The 24,970-nt window shown below is 39.3% G+C and overlaps 1 protein-coding gene across 2 annotated transcripts; it reads right to left on the reverse strand.

Moving 5' to 3' along the window:
- Positions 1–957: 957 nt before the first annotated feature.
- On the reverse strand, positions 958–10,987 carry chrna4b (cholinergic receptor, nicotinic, alpha 4b). 2 transcript variants are annotated; one of them, XM_020612614.1, is made up of 7 exons: positions 10,633–10,987; positions 7,878–8,029; positions 7,097–7,141; positions 6,888–6,997; positions 4,750–4,985; positions 3,548–4,488; positions 958–2,737 (listed from the first exon to the last, which is right to left on the reverse strand). In XM_020612614.1, exons 1-7 carry the CDS (start codon positions 10,682–10,684, stop codon positions 2,612–2,614), a joined length of 1,662 nt encoding a protein of 553 aa, XP_020468270.1. In that variant the 5' UTR covers positions 10,685–10,987; the 3' UTR covers positions 958–2,611. The 2 variants fall into 2 exon arrangements, with proteins under 2 accessions (XP_020468270.1, XP_020468269.1); XM_020612613.1 differs by having other exon boundaries at positions 3,548–4,985.
- Positions 10,988–24,970: the final 13,983 nt, after the last annotated feature.

Below are 24,970 nucleotides of genomic sequence, written 5' to 3' on the forward strand. Positions count from 1 at the left end.
GTTTTTTTTTTTTTTTTAAACTCATTTGGAGTTACCACAAAGCCACAGTGTTATCACCCAGCCTTTCTTCGATGGATGTTGAAGAACTGAATATATACACTTCAGGTATTTCATCTTGTCTTGGGCCATATTGTGGTAAATTGCCATTTTTCTTGTCTGTGATTTTCCATAATGATCAGTAGTGTGTCTTCTGCTGAGCCAGAGAAAATACAATACGTAGTTTGTTGGCTGAGGTCAAAACTGAGGTCATCACTTTGGACATTCTGGTGTAATATTACATGCTTTTAGCTCTAATCACATCTAAGTTTTTAGTAAGGTGGAAAAACAGGATGTAGACTTATGAGGTGATGCCTTCCTGGCAGTAGTAATATGCTATTTTTTGTGTTGGGTGGGTACACTAACAATTTAGAGAAATTATGCAAAAGACTGGATGTTAATTTTTTTCCATAGCAGACAAGTTACATTTTTTGCACTTTTAGTTTTATAGAATGTATGTTTTTAATACGAACAATGGGCTCCTGAGTATAATTTAAGCATGTGGAAACTGCATTAAATTGCAGTGAGCCAAGACTACTCTACTGTGACTACAACAAACATTACTAAAATACAGATTAGGGACATTTCTATATGTTCATTTTCCACTGGAAATCATTAGTGGAAAATTAGTGGAAACAGAGAAACTACAGGTATACCCCTGAGTACCATTTGTGTTTTTTCATTTGTTCATACAATGGAGTTTCATTGTTTAAGTTTCCCATCCATTCAATGATGCATTTGTCACTGTACTCATTGTTATTTATTCTATAAATTTGTCTTAAACGCTTACAGCTCAATCGTGATTTAAGGAGAGACTGCTATTTAAGCCAAAAATGCTAATTTTTAAGAAAAAGATGAAGTCAAAATAAATCTTGGGTATTCAGATAGTTTTTTAATAAATACTGTTGTACCTTGTTTGGTTTAGTTTTATTTTATAAACACATAACATAGAAAATCAAGAAAAAAACTCATGCTTAATCAATACTGAGTCAAATGGTATTAAAAACAAACGGCAAGAAGTCAACACAATGAAGTAAAGCATCTCAAATAAATACTTTGTGTACATAAAATATTCACATTTTTTCTTGTATGTTCAACAGAAAGGGATTCCCATTTGAATACAACTTAAAAACAAAATGAAAATGTTCAAACAGGAATATACTGTAGCTCATTGTAGCCACTGTGAACTAAATGTTCAGCAGTTTGGTGGGTTGTTTTATGTTCTGTTCAGTGTCATAATTTTTAAGTGATGACATTAAGTGCTTGTATATGCTGTTTAAGGACATAAAAGATGAAACTTCTGTAAATAATTGAAAAACACTTAGATATACTCAACAGCTCTTGTGAGAAATGTTAATTATCCTGAAATGTTTCAACAGTAATAGTGAAACAAATGCCTAAACATGACAATTTGGATCAATTTTCAGACTTCTGTGGTACAAACTGTACCCTTTGGATATAACCCAGAGCAGAATGTGTTTGTGAGGTTTTACACAGCAGCAGTTATTTGAATATTACCTGACTTAGTGATGGGAATGCAACGAGACTACAGCTACGCTAGCAGTTCTGTGTGGCTGCACAGTGGTGCTTTGAGCTTAATGTCATTAGTCTTGCAGTTATTTGGGTCATGTCCAATAAATTGCCAGACAAAGTAAAACAATGATAGTACAATTGTTCCCAAAGGGAACATGCCTGTACCAAATATCAGTCCATCCAAAAGCTGTCGAGTTGGGACATTTCACTTAAAACCACGAATGTGAGCCTCATGGTGTCAGTACTGTAGATAAAGTCAGGAGATCACCAGAGTCATTAGGGTTCCTACCTCATGAATGGCAAATTTGATTACAACTCATTATGAATTAAATTGATCTGTTCATAATGCTAGAGGAAAGGTCAAGGAATCACCAAAATGATCTTGATTAAAATGACTAGAATGATCAGAATTTTACTGCAATCCAGACTGTGGATATTTTAGTCTGGACCAAGGTGGTGGACTGATAGAAACAACACTGCCTTTCCTGTGGCAGTGATAAAAAGAATTGCTGAAGCAAATATTGAATAAATGTGTTGATTCAATTGCTTGGATTAGAAAAGAGCAGCACAGCTCCTTCCTTGTACAGAAACAGAATCGTCTTTTGAATATTTGATGAGAGCACAGCACAGTCAACTGTGCTATTGCCAACATACAGCACTGATTTTATAAGAATCTTCATTTTGAGATTAAAAAAATGTTATAAATTTGTTACAAATTCTTCACAAGACCTTGGTCTTCTGTGTTGTTCACATATAGGTCAGAGTCAACTCTTCACTGTTTTTTAATCCTCAATCAATATAACTCAACGTCAAAATGGAGTGATGCGGAAGGATATTTTCTTTGTTGGACGGCTGCCCCCATTCAAAATTTATACACCTGGTAAACCTTTTGATAACCTGGAGCAAGAGCAAGGAGTGTGACTTGTAGTCTCTTTGAAAAATAGAAAATAATAAGATAAATTATAAACTTTTTTTAAATAATATAAGACCATGTCTTCCTGTCAGAGTTCTTGGACTTTTTTTGTTAATTGATGACAAGCTTCTAGATCATTCCAGCTAGCCAAGGAGGAAGAAAGAGTCCCACTGATCCCAGTATACACACCAGTACAAACATCCAGAGGAATATCCTGTCAATGACCATGGCCACATATTTCCAGTCCTCCTTCACCTAGCAGAGAGGAGAAACAGCAGAACACTTTACCAGCTGTCAGTTTTCACACCTGACTGATTTCTCTCAAATGGATGATTTTTTTTCATTATGAGGCAGCTATCTCCTAAATGTCACTCAATTCTTGTTTGTTTCTCTTATGATAAATTCAAGGTCAAATTACTGAGGGACAGGCCTTTTCTGGTGAAACATCTCCATTGTAGTATTGACAATAATTATACACTAACAAATATACTAAATTCCACATCTAATTTTACATTTGTCATGTTTTAATTTCTCTTGTTCCACAAATTTAAAGATTAACAATATAAAACCTTTAAAAGTGCATGATTTGTTGTGTTCACGCTGTGCAGTAGCTATCAGAGATGTTCAGGAAAGATATACCGGTGTTCACCCCTAGAGGATAGCTACTGTACCACAGTCAATGCTATCCTGCCCATGCTTTTATCCTACTTTTTTCACAGACTGTGTTCTGTTCATTTTCTGTTCTTCTGCTGCCTTATCTGTGTAAAACCCTTTGAATACGAGTAAAGCTGCTGCAAAGCAGTTCTGTATAACTAAATCTGCAAACAGATGGACAGTACATTGTAGAAACACCCCTTGGTGGAATGAATTCAAACAGATTACTACAGTGCAAATATTTAATCTTTTTTCATATTCAAACAATAGCTTCATTTGACTATAAAGTGACCACCAAACTGCATCGACTGAAGGCACTGCACATTGAGAGATAGTGAATACATCTTGTAAGTATGAGCACTACATAAGTATTTAGAAGTTGTTACTTGAATGTAATTTTTGTCAACTTACTGAAAAGTCTCCATCCTCTGCCCTGAGATGATCAGCGATGTACTGAACCCCCTCTATAGCCCGCTGCATAGCTGGGGAAATAGTGGGAACCATTATGTCATGTTGGGTACTCGCATCTTTAGTGGACTCTGCTGTGAGGGTTTCTCCTACATGCTTTGCAAGGGCTTGTTTCTTCACCTGTCCTGCAAACCCAACCACCCCAGGCCCGTTATTATGCAGACAGCAGTAGTGGAAGCTGTGGGAGCGACACAGATGCCCAGCTCTCTGAACAAGCTTCGTCTGTTGGTCACACATTTGCTCTACGCTGATGGAGCGGCCATTTGGGGCCAGTGTATTCATTTCTTCCTTAGATTGGCTCCAAAGTGGGCACAGTGGCAACGTCGGGGGCAAGGACAATCGGGAAGAAGACAAGGCTGCAGAGTTGTGTCCATGTAGGGTTTGTTTCTCTGAGACAACTGAACACTGACCGGATGAGGATTGGCAGAAAGCATTGGCCATTAGCGGGTGGTCTTCCTCATTGGTGTCCTTAAGAGGGGAAGCGGTTGGAGAAGGTGAGCAGACAAGGATGCTTGGGCTCTCAGTCGGAGTTTTTGGAAGAGTATTCTCTACCTGTCCCATTTGTCTCAGCCCCGTCTCTAACCCTGTCCAAAAGGCCTGCGAGTTCCCAGTTGCAGATACTGTGGTTGGACGGTGCATCATCTCAAGAAGCTTCTTGCAGTGCTGCTTTGCAGTGCCTGGTGGACGCTTCATGAAGAGGACTCTAGGTACCAAGTCCAAGAATACTCTCCGCACCCAGTGGGGCATGCTGTGTGTTTTTGGCGATCGGTGATGTACATTTAACACGAAGACAGTAATTACGATAGAGAGCGTGACAAAGATCATGGTGAACAGCAAGTACTCACCAATCAGTGGAATCACCAGAGATGTAGATGGTATGATCTCTGTGATCAGCAAGAGGAACACTGTTAGGGACAGTAACACTGAGATACACAAAGTAATCTTCTCTCCACACTGTGATGGCAAATAGAACACCAGCACAGTCAAACAGGAGATCAGCAGACAGGGGATAATGAGGTTAATGGTGTAGAACAACGGAAGCCTCCGGATGATGAAGTAGTAAGTTATGTCCGCGTAGATCTCTGCGCAGCACTCATACTTTTTGGTATTGTACTTGCCCACTGCGTTGACAATAACCCACTCACCACTTTCCCAGTAGTCCATCTGGTCCACATCACTGGCCATGCTGATCAGATCAATCTTGGCACGGTCATAAGTCCATGAGCCAAACTTCATCTTGCAGCTTTGCTGGTCAAAAGGGAAAAAGGTGACGTCTATGCTGCATGAAGACTTATAAATGGCTGGTGGCATCCACTTTATCCGACCATCATAGAACAGTTGTGCTTTCGTTAGGTGAGTTACTGCAAAGTCTCCATCGGCACTTGCAGATGAAAATAGGATATAAAAGGGGGAGAAAGATGGAAACACACTTATTAAAATGTACACTACACTGTTGCCTTCATCAAAAGTTGCATTTTAAGTTTATAATTCTGGGAGACGTCTTCAAGCAATGCCATCTGGCTTGACTGAGATCCACTGCTTAGCCTTTGCTAGGAGCTTTAAGCCATTTTACATCTGTTCTCAGCAGATGGTGTTTCCTCACTAGGCATGGGGAAAGCTGAAACGTCCAAAGAAAATGCTTTTAAACCACTGTTTCTATGGTCAAGACCAAACTTTCATGTTTGTTAGTTGTTTTTTTTTTATCTTTGACTCTTTTCACCTCTTGATACAAGAGTTAATGCTATACCAGTTTTCATCACAACCAATGACTCCCAGGACCTACGAGCTAAGAGTTAGTAGTACTTTCTATTAACTAACCTGCAAGACAAATCATGAAACTTTTTTATACAGTATGATGAGTGCAAATCACACAAAATGCCACAATATTGTTTTAAAAACAGAATACTGATTCTAATCTTATTTTTCTATTCCCATCTTTTGCATTCATACATTAGCTCAAATTCTTCAAAGGAACAATTTTTCCTAATGTATGTATGCTGATGACACACATATTTAAATGTCTGTATCACCAGCAAATACTATAAAAGATTGGATGCCTCAAAAATATGTATTAATAAACAACGAGAACACAAATGTTTTTGGTTCCAGATGAAAAATCCTTGAAGACAGTGCTTTATACTGTGCCAGCGAAAGTGCTGACAGCCGCCCCCATCCTCTCTTTCGTCCTCTGTCTATAGTTAATCTAGTTAATGTCTGTAGTGCATACTAAACACATTCCAGCCCTGCCATAACACACCTGAGTGCTACCCATTATTCCCTGCCTCAGCCTATCATCCGCCCCAGTTTTCCGCCCGCCTAGTTGCAGTTACCTTTAGTACATGCAGAGAATAGCTATCAGTCACTGTGCTAGATCATCATCTAACGTTGTGCCTTGCCTTCATCTGTTTTGACTGTAACTGCACTGATTAACATCTGCCTGCCTGCCTGCCTGCCACTGTTCCTTAAGTTTGTTTATCATCACAAATCTAAGTCTGCATTTTGACTGAAGGGCCAAATATCAACTCAACAAACAAAACAAGACACTTTGTATATCTAATAGGTTCAATGATATTTTAACAAGCTCAAGACTGTATTAAGTTTAAAACAAATGAACATATAAAATCACCTCAAATACCTGATTTTTAAACTCCTGCCACTCATTTTATTCACTTATGTAAAGGCCTTTAAAATTACCCTGTGTATGAAATTTGATTTCAAAATGTAATTCCCATACTGTTCCACATCTGGCCTTCTTAGTTCCTACAAATAATGAGCAAGACATTTGTATAATGATGTGAATTTGACAGTTGTATTCAACATATCTTGCCTGTTTCTCATAGTGTTTCATATTAGCTGATTTACCTTATTTAGAGTGAAATGAATACAATACCTGAGGCACTCACACTGGATGTACTTTATCTGGGGCACTTTAAAACACATCCACACACACATTTCATCTTTTAACTCCCAGCATAATCTATTGCTTTATATTATGTACCAAGCTTTGTTTGCAGCCACAATTATTATTTCTGACCTTATTCACATTCATTTCAGCTAAATTCATGACACTGGCAAAGGACAACATGTTTGACACAACAACAGGATCTTCATGTTTTCCCTCCAGTCATACCATCTGGAATTGCATCATCAGACTCTGAACATTAGTTGCTGTATGATTATTTTTGTCTTAAAATAGCAACATTTAAGATCACAGTGATCACCCTTGTGCGACTGTGAAAAACGTCCTTACAGTTTAATACAAGATACTGATACAGATCCTCACTTGTTGTAGAGGACAATATCGGGTCTCCAAATGATCTCTGAGGGAATTCGGATGGAGGTGACATTTTCATATTCCTCTGGGTTCCAGCGGAGTTTGTAATCATTCCATTCCTATAGGGACACATGAACCATACTGTATTTACTGTACATACTGCATCTTCATACTGGACTGTATTTTTAGCATGTGTTTTGTCTGCCTTCATTACATACTTGTTTGACCCAAACGTTTGTGGTCATCATCTGGTTCTTCTCATCCTTATTCAACAGAAGAAAAAAATTTTGATATTCATCTCATTTCAAATTAATTGTTTGTCAGACTTGAATTCATCATCACAAAACAGTCACAGCCTCTACTGTATTTATAAAAAGCTAATTAGTTGTGTAGCACACCACAAAAACAATATGAGGTATTGTTTCATCCAAGGAACACTCTCACTGTACTGTATCTACTGCTTTGCTGACAAGCTGCTTTCTTCAACTTTTCCCCCAGGAACATCTAAGACAAAGTAAAGTGAAAACACTGTAGGCAACAACAACTTTACCCAGAGCTGACTCTCACTACCAGGCATGCGAAGCCAGCGCTGTCACCTAATTGTGTGTCAAAAACCTGGAGAACCGTGCCCGCAGCAATGCAGGCTGCACATATTAAATCTCAAAGCTACGACAATGTCTCCGCATTGCTGTTTAGAAGACATTTAAACAGTTTAGTGCCAGTGCTTGAATACTTGACAACTACATTTAATTTGAGGGAGAATATGTCTCATCTGCTGCGGTTTAATTTCTGTTAATAAGTGATTTGAATAATCAAACCTTTCTCTTCTGCCTATTGCTGTTGCTATTATGATCATAAAAAAAAAAAAAAAGTGCCACTGAAAAATGTATAATTTGCACAGTACGATTGTACCAACAGAATATAATAATGTAAATCAACCTTCATGAAAGATATTGCTGTTACTGGTGAAGCTTAACAAGGCTGTGAGACTTTACTCACGACATCAATAAGCTGGGCAATGGACAGTCCAAAGTGGACTAGCACTGTGTCTGTAGTGTTTTCCACAGGCCGCGAGAGCTTATTGTAATGTACAAACAGATCCTGGAGCAGCCTCTCTTCAGCATGGGCACGAGGTTCAAGTTGAAAACAAGCTGAAAAAGAAATAAGAAATTAGACAAATAAGAGGAAAGCTTAGATTAATGAGATGGCCTTTTCTAGCCTGTTTGTGACATTTAATTCCATTTTTAAAAACATGACATATTGATTTTAAGATGCAATAAATAATGTTCAAAATCCTTCGTCTTCTTTTATGAAAGTTGATTTCATGCAGTCTCTGCCAAGACCTTCCATATGTTCTTTTAACCAGTTTGTTTTGCACACTTATGTAAGAAACAGAAACCATGACTTGAAATACATCATGTTAATACTGAATCTAGTATTAAAACTACCATCTAGAATGTATTCATCTGTAATGGATTTAGCTGGCACGACTATGCCATTGTAAAGAATCTACTGTTGTAAATACAGAGTGTAATCTAAAAAAAGGGTGACCTCCTATACAAGTGGCACATGGTTACATGAGACAAACAGGGAGCGGGGAGGGGGATGAATGACAGAGGGAAAAAGCGGAAGAAAGAACCTGAATCTGAGGACGTCTGTTGTGTCTCCAAACAGATGTGCTGATGGAGCGATTCCCTCCCTCACCGCCCCCCTTCGCCCTTTCTGCGTCAGTGTCACTGCTCTGATGGAGCAGCTCAACCCCTCCCAAACCCCTCTCCAGCCTTTTAGAAAACTGCTCACACAGCACTGAGGATGACCTAATGAGGTCTGGTAACAATTAAAGACAATGATATCGTCTCCAGGCTCATACAGTACAGCGTCCTTTGTATTACAATTCTTTTTTTCATATTCACTTAGGCATTTTTCTATTTTGGACATTGTGCATATGTACAGGTAATTCACTGGCACAACTATACATCACAGGCTGTGATTTATTCAACTGGCCTCACTTCATGACTGGCACGACTGCATACTGCAATGTCTTTCTTGTATGCGGAGCATGATATTTCATATTGGTCATAACTGGTTATTGCACAAAACACTGGGGGTGTTTTATTGCATTGTTATGACTGGAGTCATGATTACAAGGTAAGAAACACTGCTGTGTACATTTTAAGCAGGTATTTTGTTGTGTGCTATCTATGTATCTATCTTACATAAGGATGCTCCATTCTTCTGACTTGTCTTCTTAAAATAGGAACAAATGTGTTATCGTGCTGCTGGCCTCCTTCTTCCTGCCCATTCAATCAAAGCTGATGGGCTGTCCTTGAGTTGCCTGAAAACTAGAATTTTAAAAGGCTAAGGATCAATAATCTATTAAATGGATATACAGTACTTTCTCTTTTCCTCTACATGTTTTCTTCCTGTTTCCATTTGAATCTGTCTGACATGGCTCAAACCCCAACAACCCTGAAATATCTCTATGATTTCAGATGAGCGAAACAGACACAGACACCTTTGTTTTGCCACATAAGCTTAAAGCAACATCTTTTTTGAATGTAGCTGATATTAGATAAACAGGGATTCTCCTGTAGATTCTATGGCAGCCTTGTAACTGATGGGTTTGGATGGGGAGCTTGCAGGGACTTTGACTGTGTGTGTGTCAGAGCAATGTGTGCAGGAGAAAGTAGGTGACCTTTGGATGAGTTTACTCCTGTACAGTATGCTTTGCAGGACACCATGAGTACCACTTGTACAGACTGATATTACTACACAGAATGGAGACTATCATATAGTATAATAACTCATCTTTTTCTCTTCTGTGAGATTATGCAGTTCGTTCTCCTTTAAATCATGTCACTCTCCAAAGATACTTTTTAAATGTGAGCTACCAGCCTGCTCTCACACAAATACAAATTATGTGAAATATGCAGAAACATTATTAAAATACTAAAGCACAGAAATGATGGCTAATATCATATGTAATCATTTTATTTGCAAATAATTACAGATTTGAAAAGAGAAGTCAAACAGTTTCATCCTGGCTAATTATCCAGAGATGTCAGAGCCACTGGGCCCACTTCTGTCTGATCAATGCACTCTCCTAGGCCAACAGGGCTCCCTTGCAAAAGAGGTAGTAAACCATGGGATTTTTTTTCCCCCGGTAAAATAAATCTTAAATGAAATAATGCAGCAAATATCGCTTTTTTATTCCAGTGAATGCCGCTCCTGGACTAGGCAGGCAGATCCTGTTACCAGGTCACTAGGCAACAGATGTAGTTACCCAATGAAACTGCAGGAAACCACAAAGTTTTTGTGTCCTCAAGGTTGTGTTTTTGTCAGTGATTGCGTTATTCATACCGTTAGTTTATCCTTCAGTAAAATCATTGCCTTTCTAATGAATAATGGCAGTGGAGCGTCACTAGGGACCAGATGAAAATGACTGGCATGGGGAGAAGTGCTGAATCTTATTTTATTTAAAAAGAAAAATGCAACAGAACCCTTCATTGCCTTTTTAATATTTACTTGGGACCTCCTCCCCCCCTTAAAAAAATCTCCCAGCTAAATAATATCAAAATAATATATATTTTATGTTAGAACAAAACAATGAAAATGCAGGCACTCAGCTGTGGTGCCGATAAACTTGACAGCCATACATTTTCACCTTGGAATAAATTAAAAAATTTCCCTTGTGATACAGAATCTTGTGTGGGAGACAAATAAACTGCAACTGACAAGAGGTGAAATGATTTACCTTGTGGAGGAAGAGTGAAGAAAAGTAAGCTCAAACATTTGTACAGATCCATAGTGCCTCCAGTGGGATCCAACTCCAAGTGAACTCCCTCCAACTTCTGCTGGACTTCAGTCCTGGTGGTCAGTCGTCCCCAGAACTGACCAAATCTTGAGTATGTCTCTGTAAAAGTAAGGAGGTTCAGATCAGGTTAAACAGCCAGACAGAGAAGTCACGCCAGTCTGTATCAGTTGTGGACCTGGTTTTTATCCTGACTTCATCTGCCCATCCCTGCACTTGCTCTTCTGACCAGTCTGAGGACCTCAGACCTGCAGTCTAGTTTTCCCGATCCATCACTTGAAAGTCCCTCCTCGCTCAACTGGAATGCTTCATCCAAGTGTGGCTTATCGTTCTCTTCTCCACCCTCCCCGTCTATATTACTCCCTCCCTCACCTCTCATCTCTCCGCCTCCTCAACTCATCTCCCTCTCTGCCTCTCTCTCACACCTCATTTCTCTCTTTGCATTCTGTTTCCCTCCCACTTATTTTCTTTTCCCTGTTCCAGTTTTCTGTCTCTCCTTCACACTTTTTGCCACAAAAAACAGTGAACTTTTGTGTGTGTATGTGAGTGTGTCTTTCTCTGCATCCTCCCTGTGCTTCACCGCTAGTCTCCTTTACAGTGTTTATACGTCAGCAGAGCTCAGTGCCAAGGCTAACCATCTACTGAGACAGGTGCATTTGCTTGAGGTGTGTTTACTGTTGTCAATCTTATTCACCTTTCCCCAGCAATGCCAACATGTCATGTTTTGATGACGCAAAAGAAGGGAGAAGAATCAAAGATGTGTAAAAAAAATCCCTCAGAGTACTTTCTGACTTTTATATGATAGAGTGCAACAAGAGAGGGCAGGGCAGAGATATATTTAACTGCTGTATGTCTTTGTCAGATGTGATTCTTTTCAACAGGCTGTGAACCCACAGAGAAAAGCCTCCACATTGTACACATAGATTTTTTCTAATCAAAGATCCAGCGGTGACTAACAGCAACTTGACAGTATTGAGACTCCTCTCACTGGCATGCCGCCACAAACGAAGATGTATGTTCTTAACTTCAGAGATTTTATAGCCGATTATTTAGTTAGATTGCTGACAAGAGTCCAGCGGGAATTTCTAAGTGGGACAACATATCTGTAGGAGGCCACTGGTAGAGGAAATCTCACCTTCAGTGAAAGCCAGTGTGCAGAAATAGGCCAATTGTAGCCTGGTGGCTGGCAAACACATTAGTTTATCTCACACCCACATACAGACTCTCAGCTGATGAGGTGAGCCATCTGGGTTCTTGCTTTTCCAGTGATAAGGGGGTATGGGCTGTATTCACCTCATGCACCAGTCTCCTTAATAATTCAGCCTGATCTTATATTGGTCCCCAAACACTGACAGTGACCTTTGTTTTAGACGGACACAACCTAAACACACCTGCAGACCTGTTATGGCCATAGTGGTGGTGGGGGGGCTTGGCTGCAATTTTAAATGATGTGCACTATTACAAAAAGTAATCAAAATTCAAAATTTGAATTTCCAGAGTTGAACATACATTTGTTAACCCTTCAAATTTGACTAATTGGCTTGTTTTAAAGCCACTATATGTGTGAGTATTCAGCAAGCTAGAAGTAATATAAGGATAGCAATGTCAGTGTGACATTTAAAAGGACTTGGATAGTGCATATGCATAGTTAAAGCACTTTCACACTATTTGCCCATTCACCCATTTGCACTCCTAAGCACACACCGGTTTTATAGCCAGGAGCAACTTGGGGTTTGGTGTCTTCCTTAAGGACACTTTGACATATGAACTGGAAAAGCTGTGAATGGAGCCACCAACTTTTCCATTAGGACACGACCCGCTCTACCTCCTGAGCCACAGTCACCCCCTCAAGTCCACATTTTGATTAGGAGTTTGACATTTTTGGATTTTTGTGGTGTTTCACCAAGCATTGGTTGGATTGCTAATGAAACGTAGCATTACAGATATCCATGGTCCCTTTTCCACCAATTACTCCAGCAGGTTTCACTGGCCTAATGACATTTCTTAAAGTCTAGTAAAAGGACTGGCACAAAACTTTGTGGATGGATCCTACATGATCCTTGAAACTACAGTGATCCTTTGACTTCTTGTCTTTGTGTTTAATGCAAATTAGCGAATGCTATGAAGCTAATATGCTAAAACAAGAGCATGAGCATAATAAATATGCCTGTTAGACATGTCAGCAGGCTGACATCATTTAGCTCAGAGCACTGCTGTGCCTTGCTACAGCCTCACATGGCTGAAGTCTATTCAGCTCATTCATCTACAGCTTCCCCCATCTGGACAGCCAGCGCTGTCCATATATATTTAAAACGTCAGTCATGAGTCTCCAACTTTATTCATATTCGATTCACTAATGAATGAAGATTTTACTTGCCCAAAAAAAACAAAAAAAGAATCCTCTTTTAACACTGAAAACTCCACTTGGGCTTCAGCCATCAGGATTAAAATGAGTCCATACTTTGCCAAACCTTAATTACCAATTGTAATAATGTGCTTCTGTCTTTCTCTCACAAGTTTGTTGTATTCACAGAGAGAAGGTGTAGGAGAAGAAAGAGGAAAAAGACACAATGTACTCTCATAGGAATACTATGCCTCGGGCAGTAGTGCAGACACAGTGGCAGCATGTTATTTTATATCCTAAAAAAAGGACTAATGTAAGCCAAGATAATTGATCCAGTGTCTGCTTGGCTGTTTTGGATCATTTGCTGGACTGTTCCGGGCTTGAAGAGGGAAGCTAAATTATTCAGCCAAAGTGCCATTACATCTGATGAAGACTACATATTGAAACGACACAATGTACTGTACGACATTATAATACCAGATTTAAACTTGACTTTGGCAAAACGTCCAGTGTTTTTTGGGCTTCACTGATGCCAATCACACCGGCTTCATGCAGTGATTCTTTTTTCACTGAATATATTTCAATAGCAAATCCATCTACCAACTGAGCAGTGGTTCCTACATGCAGAGCTGAAGTGACTCCAAGGGATCACTAACAAAACAGAGAATTTTATTTACACTACCAGTCAAAAGTTTGACAACACTTTGACAACACTTTCCCACTGAAAGGAAAGTGTGTGAAATTTCACTAGGGGTTAGTGAGACCTACTGCCAGAATGTGTAATAAACACAAATGATTTTACTGTTAGTCTATCGAAACCCAAATGGTCACAATTTATCCCCTTTGGTTTTATATATGCTATAATGTAGGTTTATATCACCAGCCTTCATTTACAAACCCCAACAAATGACTTCTTATCCAAATACTTCATTTCATATGCACCCAGGTCTGTATGTTTTACATGGCTGAGGCCATTAAGAATAGAAGATTCATTTTAGCTGCACTGAAAAAGGGTTTTTGTTGTTTGTTTTGTTTTTAAATTCATAATGACAAATTGAAAATAGAAAGCAACCAGTTTGCAATATAACCTAGGTACAGGACTAACCTCACACAATTTGGGACAGTTTGTCCTGGAAGATATTCTTAGTGTTACATTCTGTTGTTCACATGAAAAGGTAGAGAATCATGTCAAAAAAAGAGAAAGGTTTCTCACCTCTACACAGTTGGCCAATTTAAGGTGTGAAGTGGGTGTAACAGACAAGATTCAACAAAGCCATCCCTTAAACTAGGCTTTCCCAAATTTAGGGCCAAGACCCAAAATGGTCGTGGACCCGTTTTTATTGGGTCACCAGTTGGCAGAGTAAAATGCACAGCAATGCTGTAATATATGAATTCATTTTCCAAATCAAACTAGAAGAAGAGAGCTCTTTTTTCTATGTGGGCAGCAGGTGTGCTTAGTTCAGATGCTGTGTGCCAGGCTCTCTCTCTCTCTCTCTCTCTCAACCTGATCTCAGCAGGCCCCGACTGGCCACTGAACTCCCGAGTTTCTTTTCTCCTAAGCCACTTAGCTAGGCTCTTTTACAGCCTATACAGATAACAGCTATTCAACAGCTGTAGCCACACTGCTGGCGCAAGCTTTAACAGCTCTGAGAGCTGCTGCCTGCACATCTGCAAAGTTGATGTGGTAGCAAATGAAACTTGAAGAGATAGAAAACCTGTGACCGGCGGTGCAGAAAAGGAGTGACAGAACAAGAAAACGGCCTTGTTGGCTGATGCTGAGTGCGCAAAAGCAGCTAACGAACCAGGTACCATAAAGAGTAGGCTAAACCTCGGACTATAAACAGCTGCTGCGTGTGATGATGAGCAAAGTAATGAAGGGCCAGGAACATCAGACAGATCAGTGCACAAGGGAGGATCTGTGTTGCTGAAAGTTTGCTGCAATTATCGTAGAGCTGCTCGATCCACCGTCGTCTAATCACTTCAGGTTAAGTGGCCACTGAGTGCAGTCAGTGCAGGAACGATTACAGCAGTCAGAATGGTAAAGTTAATGCTAAAGCTCTGCAAAGAAATGTCAAAAGCAAAAATGTCAGTGTAAATGGCTCAAATATGTGAAAATTCGTCTTCTCCCTTTTATAAAATAATGAGACTGGGACTGACTGTAAACATACTGAAAAAGAAGGAGAGGAAGAAGGAGGGACAGGGAACAGCACAGACTCTACATTCTACTGAAAGTTACTGGGTGGCTGAAGTAAATTAGAGCTCTGTGGATCACTGAGTATGATCAGGTTGGACTACACATGAAATAAAACGACAGGCATGTAAGCTGCATATTACACCACACCTGTAGCTACCTATGATAAGGATGGTCTGTTCATTCTGAATGTAATGAATATAACATTACTGTCAACAGCCCCAGTGATGTTCGTTTCATACAAGTTTGTTATAAGATGGTAAGAAATGTAACGTTATCAAAGTACATCACAGGATTAATTAAGTTCCTGAGAATAATGAGATAAATATATTTAATATAGGCTACATTTTAAATTCAGGGGTTGTTGTGCTCATTATTGGTAGTTTACAAACACAGATGTTGTAGCAATCCATGATGTATTTTTCTAAGTTTGGGTCCTGGAGAGAGACCACATTTCTTTTTGGGTCTCAAGCTGAAAAAGTTTGGGAACCCCTGTCCTCATCGGAAAGATGAGAGTGAAGGGGGTTCTGGAACCACATGCTCCTAATAGAGCATAACGGCCCCTTTAGGACCAGACAGATTTAGAATAGAACACCTTTCAGAGAGCAAAGCACCTATATTTACAGTTGTGAAATGAGAGAAACAGGTGCTTTCAGAAGTAGTTTGCCCCATTTACAAGTTGGATATTTATTTCCCCAGTGATAAGCTCACTGGAGTATTCTTTACAGTTTTTGTGCAGAATTTTAAGCATGGTCCAATATTTCTTTTTGTTGTTGTCTTTCTTCACCCTCCATTACACTTCATATACAGCATGCTACTCTGGTAAGGTTGAAGGTCCTACATTGACATTGCCCTATTAGCATGGGTACATGCATGTATCACAGCACAGCGGGAGGGTGAGCTTTAGACTTAATGTTGATCAGGTAAATGCCAGCAGTCATGAGGGGACTGAATCATGTATGCGAATAGTATATTATTTCAAAGTCCATTGAAGTATCTCCAGTATTGATCAGATCACAGAGTGTGCTTCCACTGAAGACAGCCTCTATGAGGAGAACTCCCTGGAATAGCCCCAGGGTCTCAGATCACCAGGCCAGCTTGCACTAAACAGCACATGTTTTGTCTTAGTGATTCACACAGCTACCTTTGTTACACTCATACAAACCTACATCCACCTTCAGACACAACCCCACACAGAAGCAGGGATTCATCCCATGCATGCATAACTATGTGGCCTAGTAGCACTGCCAAGATCACCTGTCAGTCATACTGCTCCTTGAAAGAAGAGAAAAATCCCTGTGCACTTTTCCTGGATTATCTTTGTAAAATAAAGGAGGTTCCCAGTTACTTTGCCAAGTACAACTTGTAACAATACAAAAGAAGAGGGAGATCTTCCAGGCTTTATAATAACAGTTCTTTTGATCACATTTGACTTTGGAGTCGAGTCAAATTGGATGGAACTACAGTAGCACTTGGTGTTAAAAGCACTTAACATTTCTCTGTTGTCCTTTCACACCTGCTGATGCCAGAGGATGGTGTCAGATCGTTATTATTTTGATTATATTGAAAATCAATAGACAAACATCATTAAACTAAACAATGCTATATCCAGGAACAACAGCAACCATGCCTTTGTGTGTGCTAATCCACAGGCTGGTAGTTGTTAATAGATTGTTCAGACATGATATTACAGACCCCTTAGAACTACTGTACATTGTAATGTGTTATCGCAAGTTAGTAACAGTATTGGCAGCCACACAATTTCTAAAACCATAAATTGAGGAAAAGTTCTTCATCATATAAATAGTGTTCAAATAGAATTAAACCCAGAAATTAATCATGTTTAAGAAGTTTTTTTACGCCGCCTTCACCATTTTTACCATGTCACAACTGTGCCTTTGTGCCACTCACCTTTTTAAGATGTATGCAATAAAATCAAAGAATTATATTCAGTAAATGTAGCCGTTTTCCCTAAATACTTAATTTCACCCGCACCCAGGTTTGAATGTTTTACCTCTCCAACAATAAGAATAAAAAATTCCTGACAGGTTTTGAAAACTTAACTTAGCTGATTTCACATGATTATTGCATTATTTCAGGTTGTACTATATGCACTGGTCGTATATGTGTATGCTCTGGATAGTCATTTATTTGTTCAGAAAAACTAAACATTGAGCATGAAAATTTAAATTACATATAAAGATGGGCCAATTTAGACAAATTGAATCTTAATGAGCAATTGCCAATGGTAAATACATCTATATCTACTGCATGAACAGCATTAATGCTGTCAAACAAGGTGTAATTTAAAACATAACCACAACAAGCTAATCGATAACATTTCTACTGCAGTCTTATGCTAATGGGGAAAAAAAATCATCATGTTGATCCTAATTATTAAAAAAGCCGTGTTGCATTGAATTGTAATTGGAAACAGGCTTTCAGAGGTTTTGTTGACTTCGTGCAATATTCATATTGGACTTGATTAACACAAGAGTCACCATAGATTAAAACCAACATACTGAAGAGTTGGAATACAGTGGGCACAGCAACATTCAATTACAGTTAATTTACTATACACAGAGGATTTGAGCCTTACAATCCTCTCCTGCCACTGCTGGCTCAATGTTTCCATGCAAGGACATGTGCTGCTGAACTACACACAGAGAGAGACCATGTGTAAAAGACAAAGGTACAATTTAAACTTGGAGAACAGACTCATTCAGTGGCACTGATGTTTTTTCCCCCCATCTATTGTATAATTTGTTTAATTACAATATCCATCTCCTCAGGCTCCTCCAATTTTAGTTTCCCTCTCTCTCTCTCCCTGAGTTTGCAGGTGTCAGCATGACCCTGGAGGGGAAATCATGTGTCAGAAATGCAGTATTGCTTTGTATGACAGATGTTTGCGTCACGGTGAATGCCTGAACACTTGAGGCACAGCATAATTACAAATAGGAAATAAGAGGCAGTTGTAAGTGTGCCACTGTTACCCCAGTGGTACACATTCATTCAACTTAGTGAAGGACCACCCATGACAATGTTGACTTGATTTTAACTCCTTGACTGAGGCATCCAGTTAACTCACTGTGTAAGAAGGTTCCCATGTAACTGAGACACCACTGTCTTCTTATTTTCTCTTACCTTGCCTCTGTCTGTTTACAGTGTAGTGTCTGCAAAAACAAACAAAAAGAGCCCTACCTAACTCAAATTATCCACTGGACCTACAATCTTGATAAAAGGGATTCAATATACAAAGCAGCCACCTTCGTCAGAATAAATCGGTCTGTTCCGAGACCGTATAGATCTCTTAAAGAGAGAAAAAGACTGACACCTATCTGACATTTCTGTGAGGTTCTGAACCATGGCTGGTGCTGCACCTACTTCTGCTTAACATTTATAAAAATACACTCACAAAACTGATGCGTTACTAAAAAGGGACAGGGGCACTAATGGTGCAGAGTGGTTTACACCGGTGCATCCTTTTCAGACATGTGTCTGTGGAACAATACAGGTTCATGTCAGTGCAGCCTTTGTTTAGACTGTGTATGATTCTTCTATAAAAGCAAAAACCACAAGCTGGAACAATGACTTTCTGTAATTCACCAGTGTAAGTCTCATTAAAAACAAAAATAGAGAGGCTCTGATATATGAATCTCCCTGCAGCTTCACTTTTATTCAAAGACTAAATCCAATTGAAATGATTACAAAAGCAACAGCAGAAGAGAGAAGATTACCATGTAGGTTAAGCTTGCATACATGCTTTGATATGGGGATATTTCATGTTTCTTTATTGCCCTATAAATTAATAAAACCAAACATTAGCCAGCAATATGACCATAGATTCAACTTCTGATGATGGCCAGAGAGTAAATAAGCAGTGCTAAATATTTGTACCATGCATCATCTCTACGATGTGGCTGCAGAATGCAATATATCTGGAGGACATGTTTAGAGGATAGTGTTGTGTGTGGTGTGATATCCCTGGTGTGTCAGCAACATATCGGTAAAAACAGCTGAGGAGGGTCTTAGGTGAAAACAGTGCAGGGGCAAAAATTTTATTCTTTTATTTTCTGAAGGGAAAATTTGCATTTATTTTCCATTTCACTGTATTTGACACATTGGCTTATGTACAGGATATAATACAGTAGAAATACCTTTTAATATTTAAGAAGTGTAAAAATAAATTGGAATCTATAGAGGAAACCATTTTCAACCAATGTGGCTTCAGGATTTGAATTCAACAAATTTTAGGCAGGCTGCTCAATAATATCCCCTTATTTTGTGTTCAAATGTCCCTTGATTTGCTTGTAAGAGTCCTCCTTTGGCTAATAATAATAGTAATAATCATATCTGGTGTGGGTAAGCTCCTCAGATGGGAATGCTTAGATCATGCATTAGCTCCATCTGGCCATGTTTTCAGTGTTGTATGTAATCTCAAACTTTGCATTCTTCATTTTTCTTGTCAGTTATGGAAGCCATGACAAAATTCATCAAGAAGTAAAGAAAAAATAGGCAAAGGTTATTACCACTACGATGTTGTCATGAAGAAGAAAAAGTACCACATGAACTGATCACAACCCTTGAAATACGATTGAAAAACTATGTGTTACTCACTGGCTTGTTTCTTAGGAAACAGTTGAGCCTGTTGACTCATAAAAAAGGTGAAAACTGGATTCACTTGTGTGTAATTATATGAGCAAGGCAACACACTCATCTTTTAATGTCTTTCAAGGTCCAAAGAGTTCGACCTCATCTACAATGAGCCTGTACATTATGCGAATGATGAGTATGAATAGGAGATTGAAGTTAATATCAAGCAGGATACCAAGAAGTCACCGCACATAAATGGCATTTTGGTGATTACAGTTTGACAGCATCTAAATAATATAAATATAATATAAAAATTTTCATATCATACTGAGGAAGTCTTACTTTTAGCATCACTATTTACAGATTACATTAGATTTCCTGTTGCCTTTGTACTGAACTTTGCTGGTAAGCATAAATTGGTATTGCAGGACTGTTCCAGCCTGTCTCCTATGAACGTACTTCATAGTCTCCTATGAATGAATGAATTACATTCATAGGAGATGGGATGGAATTAATGAGACATCTCTAAAATGTCAAGTGAATTAGGGAAAATCTCCAATGCATATTAAGAGCCATTTGACTCGGCCACAGAGACCGGCACACAAGGTGACACCAGAATCCTGAACAACCTTAGCTGTCTCTAATGTGTTGCAATGAGCTGCTCCATCCATCACAAATCAACCTGACAGCGCACAGTGTGCCCGGATGGCTTCTAGGACTATTAGCCCTTGATCCTTCCTTTTCATCCCACTGTTTCCCAGCAACCCATGCTCGCAGTTTTCCAAACAGTCATCCGTTAATGACATACAGTAAGTGTAGGTAACATTTCATCATGCTGGCCCCCTTGTTGCACTGACTTCTCTAAGGTAAAACAATGAAAAACTCAACCATCATTAATACACTGACTACTGCATTTTATTGTGAATTAGTTTTTTCATTGCTGTGCCATGGTTTTAAAAGTTTTTTGTTACAGTAACTTCTTTACTTTAATAAACTTCATTTTCTATGACCTAGCATTGTTGATGTATGGAGGTATAGGGGGCACCAAGTTAGTACAATGGTAATATTGCATTACTGTCCTATCACAACCTCACTTCTTGTTCCATTGAAACATGAAAAATAATAATATTCAGCACTGCTCTTATTACCAGACGTGCAGCTCAAAAAAGTGCGCACCAGCTGGAGCAGCAATAAACATATTAGAGCCTAACTCATTTTCTCATTCTGTGTAATAATGGAGGAGGAAGAGGGCTGTCTGACTCCAGGCAGCAAGGCTCCTCAGAGATTGACAAGGAAGTTGTTTGCACTGTTCAGCATTCTGGGGTGTCAATAGCCAGAGGAGTTGTTGTCTCGAGTCTCCATATCTCTTTTTTCAACCGTTGAAAACAGCAGTGGAAGCTCAGCAAAACACATGCAGAGCTTCATCATCATTTCAAGCATCTTTGTACTCTGAACATATTGTGTATTACCAAGAAATGACACTTGTTTTCCCCATGTGTGTGAGGCGTCTAAAGGCTCCATCCATCCATAGGAGGGTTTGAATAACTTTCCTCTAGAACGAGGCCTTGAACACTGATTACTGACTGCTGTCAGAACTAGTGCTTCAATATCTCTTGGCTGTCTAACTCTCACACAGACAACTGCCACAGCAATGATAGAAGTTACACAGATTCAAAATCTGTAGAATGGGTATGTGCAGGCTACAAAAGTAATGATTGGTGTGTGTGTGTGTGTGTGTGTGTGTGGTGTGTGCAGGCTACGAAAGAAATTATAGGTGTGTGTGTGTGTGTGTGTGTGTGTGTGTGTGTGTGTGTGTGTGTGTGTGTGTTTCTCTTGCCCTTTTGCCTCACACTTTTCCCCTACTCCCTTCCACTATCCCTGTTTGGGCCACTATCCGTCTCAGTCTGTCTCCCCCAATTCTCCTGCTGTCATCTCCTCAGTATAACAACAGTCTGGGGAGCATGTGCACGTGTGTTTATGTGACTTGATTTTTAACATGACATCACCACCAACTGAATATTCTCACATTAGTGTATGCTGAAAAGTAAAGAGAGATTAAAAAAAAAAAGATTTGAAAAATCAAAACAAAGGCTCGTGCTTTTAGCACACTTCAATCTAAATTATATTTTGTGAAGGTTTTAATTTAAGCAAGAAGGCTGATGACACACTGTAGCATAGTTGAACAGGAAGAATTTCCTGTATAGCTTGGCTAATGGAAGGCAAGAAATTCCACCAATAACTTTGGAGAAGGCACACTGGTTAATTGACAACCATTCCATGGTTGAAGATAGTGCTGATAGCATGTAAAGCTGTCAGCAAGGCAGCTTGATAATAGGCAGCTTCTCCTTTCAAACCTGAGGTTTGAAGCTGTGAGGGGTCATAAGGATACCCATGTCATTTGGGACCTGTTTCACAAGCAGTACTTACACACACAGTGTAGCAAATGGTAGCAGCGTCATTTCACCAGTGATTGGTGACTGAATATTTCAGCTATATTGTCGAGTCCCATGGGGCTCTCACACACTCACAGGTGTGGTGTTTGTTTTGATTATTGCAAACTGTCAAGTGAGCACAAAGAACTGATCTCATGTTGCAAATTTCAGCATGCATGTTGAATATCTGGTGAGACAGACCTCATTTCCAGCAGTGCAATGACAGCAACCACTGTACCAATGCTACATAGTGACTGATCATTTTGGGTATTCCTTGCAACAACCTGTGGCATAAAATGTTGGAGACACCCTGGGTGAAAAGGTACATACAAACTGCACTCGTTCATCCACTATACCTCAGTGTGTAAATGGAAAATTAAAGAACTCACTATTCATATGCCTCAAAGCAACTCAGGCAGGCATGCTGTATACACAGAACACTATTGGAAGTTTATCTTATCTACAGTATCTATTGCAGACAGGCTGCCACTGAGAAATACCAAGAAAGAACACATTTTTCAACATTTTTCTGACTTTCTTGCCACAACATGAAAAAAACACTTCCTTTGGTGATGTTTTCCAGAAAATCTTCAAATTAAATCAATTGCAATTTTAAAATAGATGAAAACAGGAAAGAAAATTTTTATGCAAATGGAATCATGGTTTTGTCAGTGCTGCAGCATAGAGAAAATATTGGCGTTAATATTCTTTTCTGCACAAAATAAATGAATAAAATGTGATCTGAGCCAGACTGCTATGGTACCTCACCTTTGTAAGGCTTCATCTTTCATTCGCCAATAGTCTTTCACTAATGCCGACTGATTGTAGAGTTTAAAGAGCACCCTGTTTTGATAGTTTTAATTATAGGAGGAATGCTTAAGTGCAGCGAGTCACTAATGGTGTTCCCTTTATCCCCTGAAGGTCACCGTCTGAGGCCAAGAGGGGGTGGGCTCTCATCAATACCTCAACATACTCAACAGATAAGTGCTCATTTTGCCTCTTGTGGTGACACATTCTGGCTTCTTTACCAAGTGTTTAATGCAAATAGCAATTAGGTTTAGCCAGTGAGTCTGTTTTTAGCCCGCCAGTGTTCCTTTGCACCACTGTTAATTCAGAGTGCTGTGTAACCTGTGGTTTTATATACACTTCTTAATATATTTGATGGTTCTTGGGCACTCGTGCCTTCAGGCACTTATCCAGTAGCACTTTTAATTTAATGAAAGCTGTTTCAACAGTGTCCAAATTATAGGGACAACTGTTCAACACCTGACTTCTTCCCAAAGGTCAATGAATAACCAATGTTACATTCTGGTTCAGTGGCTTATGACAAGGTAAAAAGTGAATAATGGATGCAAACATAACCTTGTGGTAAATGTCTACACATACATCTTTACATTTTTGCTTCAGTAGGAACAATAGACACAAAAAAATTTTTTAAATCAAATTCTTTAACGAGCTATGGGAAAAACTGTCACACAGAGAATTTACAGAGCCAGACTTTTCTGAATGGTGTTATAGCACATTGCAACCAAGTGGATGTGTTCACAGGTGGGTTGCCAGCAAGAGTTTGTGTCCTTGCCACTAAACTAGCAAGTGCCTCCTAATAAATTTAAGTAGAGCCAGATTTATTTTACTTTGTCAAGGTGTTCCCGACAGAGACGCTTCCATTACACTGTTCAATTTATAGTTCATCTTAGTACTTCACTTGTTTGTCATTTGGTGCCATGGCAACACCAGATGTGTGCGTCATAAATCAGACTGCCTAGGCAGAAGTAATCAAGTTTGTATTCTTTCCTTTACTTTGTCCTTGCTGTAACTGTCACTTTGTGCGACAATGTTCCTGGAAATATATTTAGCATAATTAGAAAATATGTGTATCCACATGGAAGAACACTTAATCTTTCTTCACATTTGCTTTATGTCGTCTTCACTTCAGTCTCCATTGCCATCTGTAACATTAAGGAGAAAACAAGCAACCCAACCTGAGTAGCCACAGTTCTTGCAGTCACCACAGTCTGGATGCATGATGTGGAGTTACAGCTCCAGCACTACAGTCTGGCAGAGCTGACACATGTACAGTAGTCTCAATGACACCCAAATGGCAAAGCATGCTTTCTAGTTTACTGTAGCTTACTGTATAACAAAACTGCCATGTTTGATTAGAAAACTGTTCTGGGGGATTAACAAATTTGTTAAAATTGTATAATGTTCCCCAAAAATAAGGTAAGCTACAAACCTAGATACCATTTTTAATATTTGACTCCAGCCAGTTCTCATCACTGAGGCACATCAGTCTACCTCATCTATCCCTATGAGGTGCAAACCCCCGCCCCCTCCCGTTTTTTCACTTTCCATTTTATTATTTGTTTGTTATGTCCCAGTCAGTCATTTTTGCAGGGCAGAGGATCCGAATCCTCCTACTTGAATGCCAGCTGTGATAATAATTGCAAGGTGAGTACTGCTCTGTCAGCAGAGAGCAGAAAATGGATGAGATATTAAAGATGGATGAGCGATAATTGTGTTGCAGAGCTTGACAAGACTTCCTGGGGTTCCCCATCATGTTGTCTCTCACCACCCACTGTGGATTGAGACACTTCACAGCACTGCCATCATCTGTCTGACAGAGCTCATCAAGTTGTGCATTATGCATTTTAGATTACATTCAACTGATACGAGATGTCTTATTTGCAGCATGAACTTATATACTGTACAGTATAGCCC

Source organism: Monopterus albus, unplaced genomic scaffold, assembly GCF_001952655.1.
Source record: "Monopterus albus unplaced genomic scaffold, M_albus_1.0 scaffold126.1, whole genome shotgun sequence".
NCBI classification, from domain to species: Eukaryota; Metazoa; Chordata; class Actinopteri; order Synbranchiformes; family Synbranchidae; genus Monopterus; species Monopterus albus.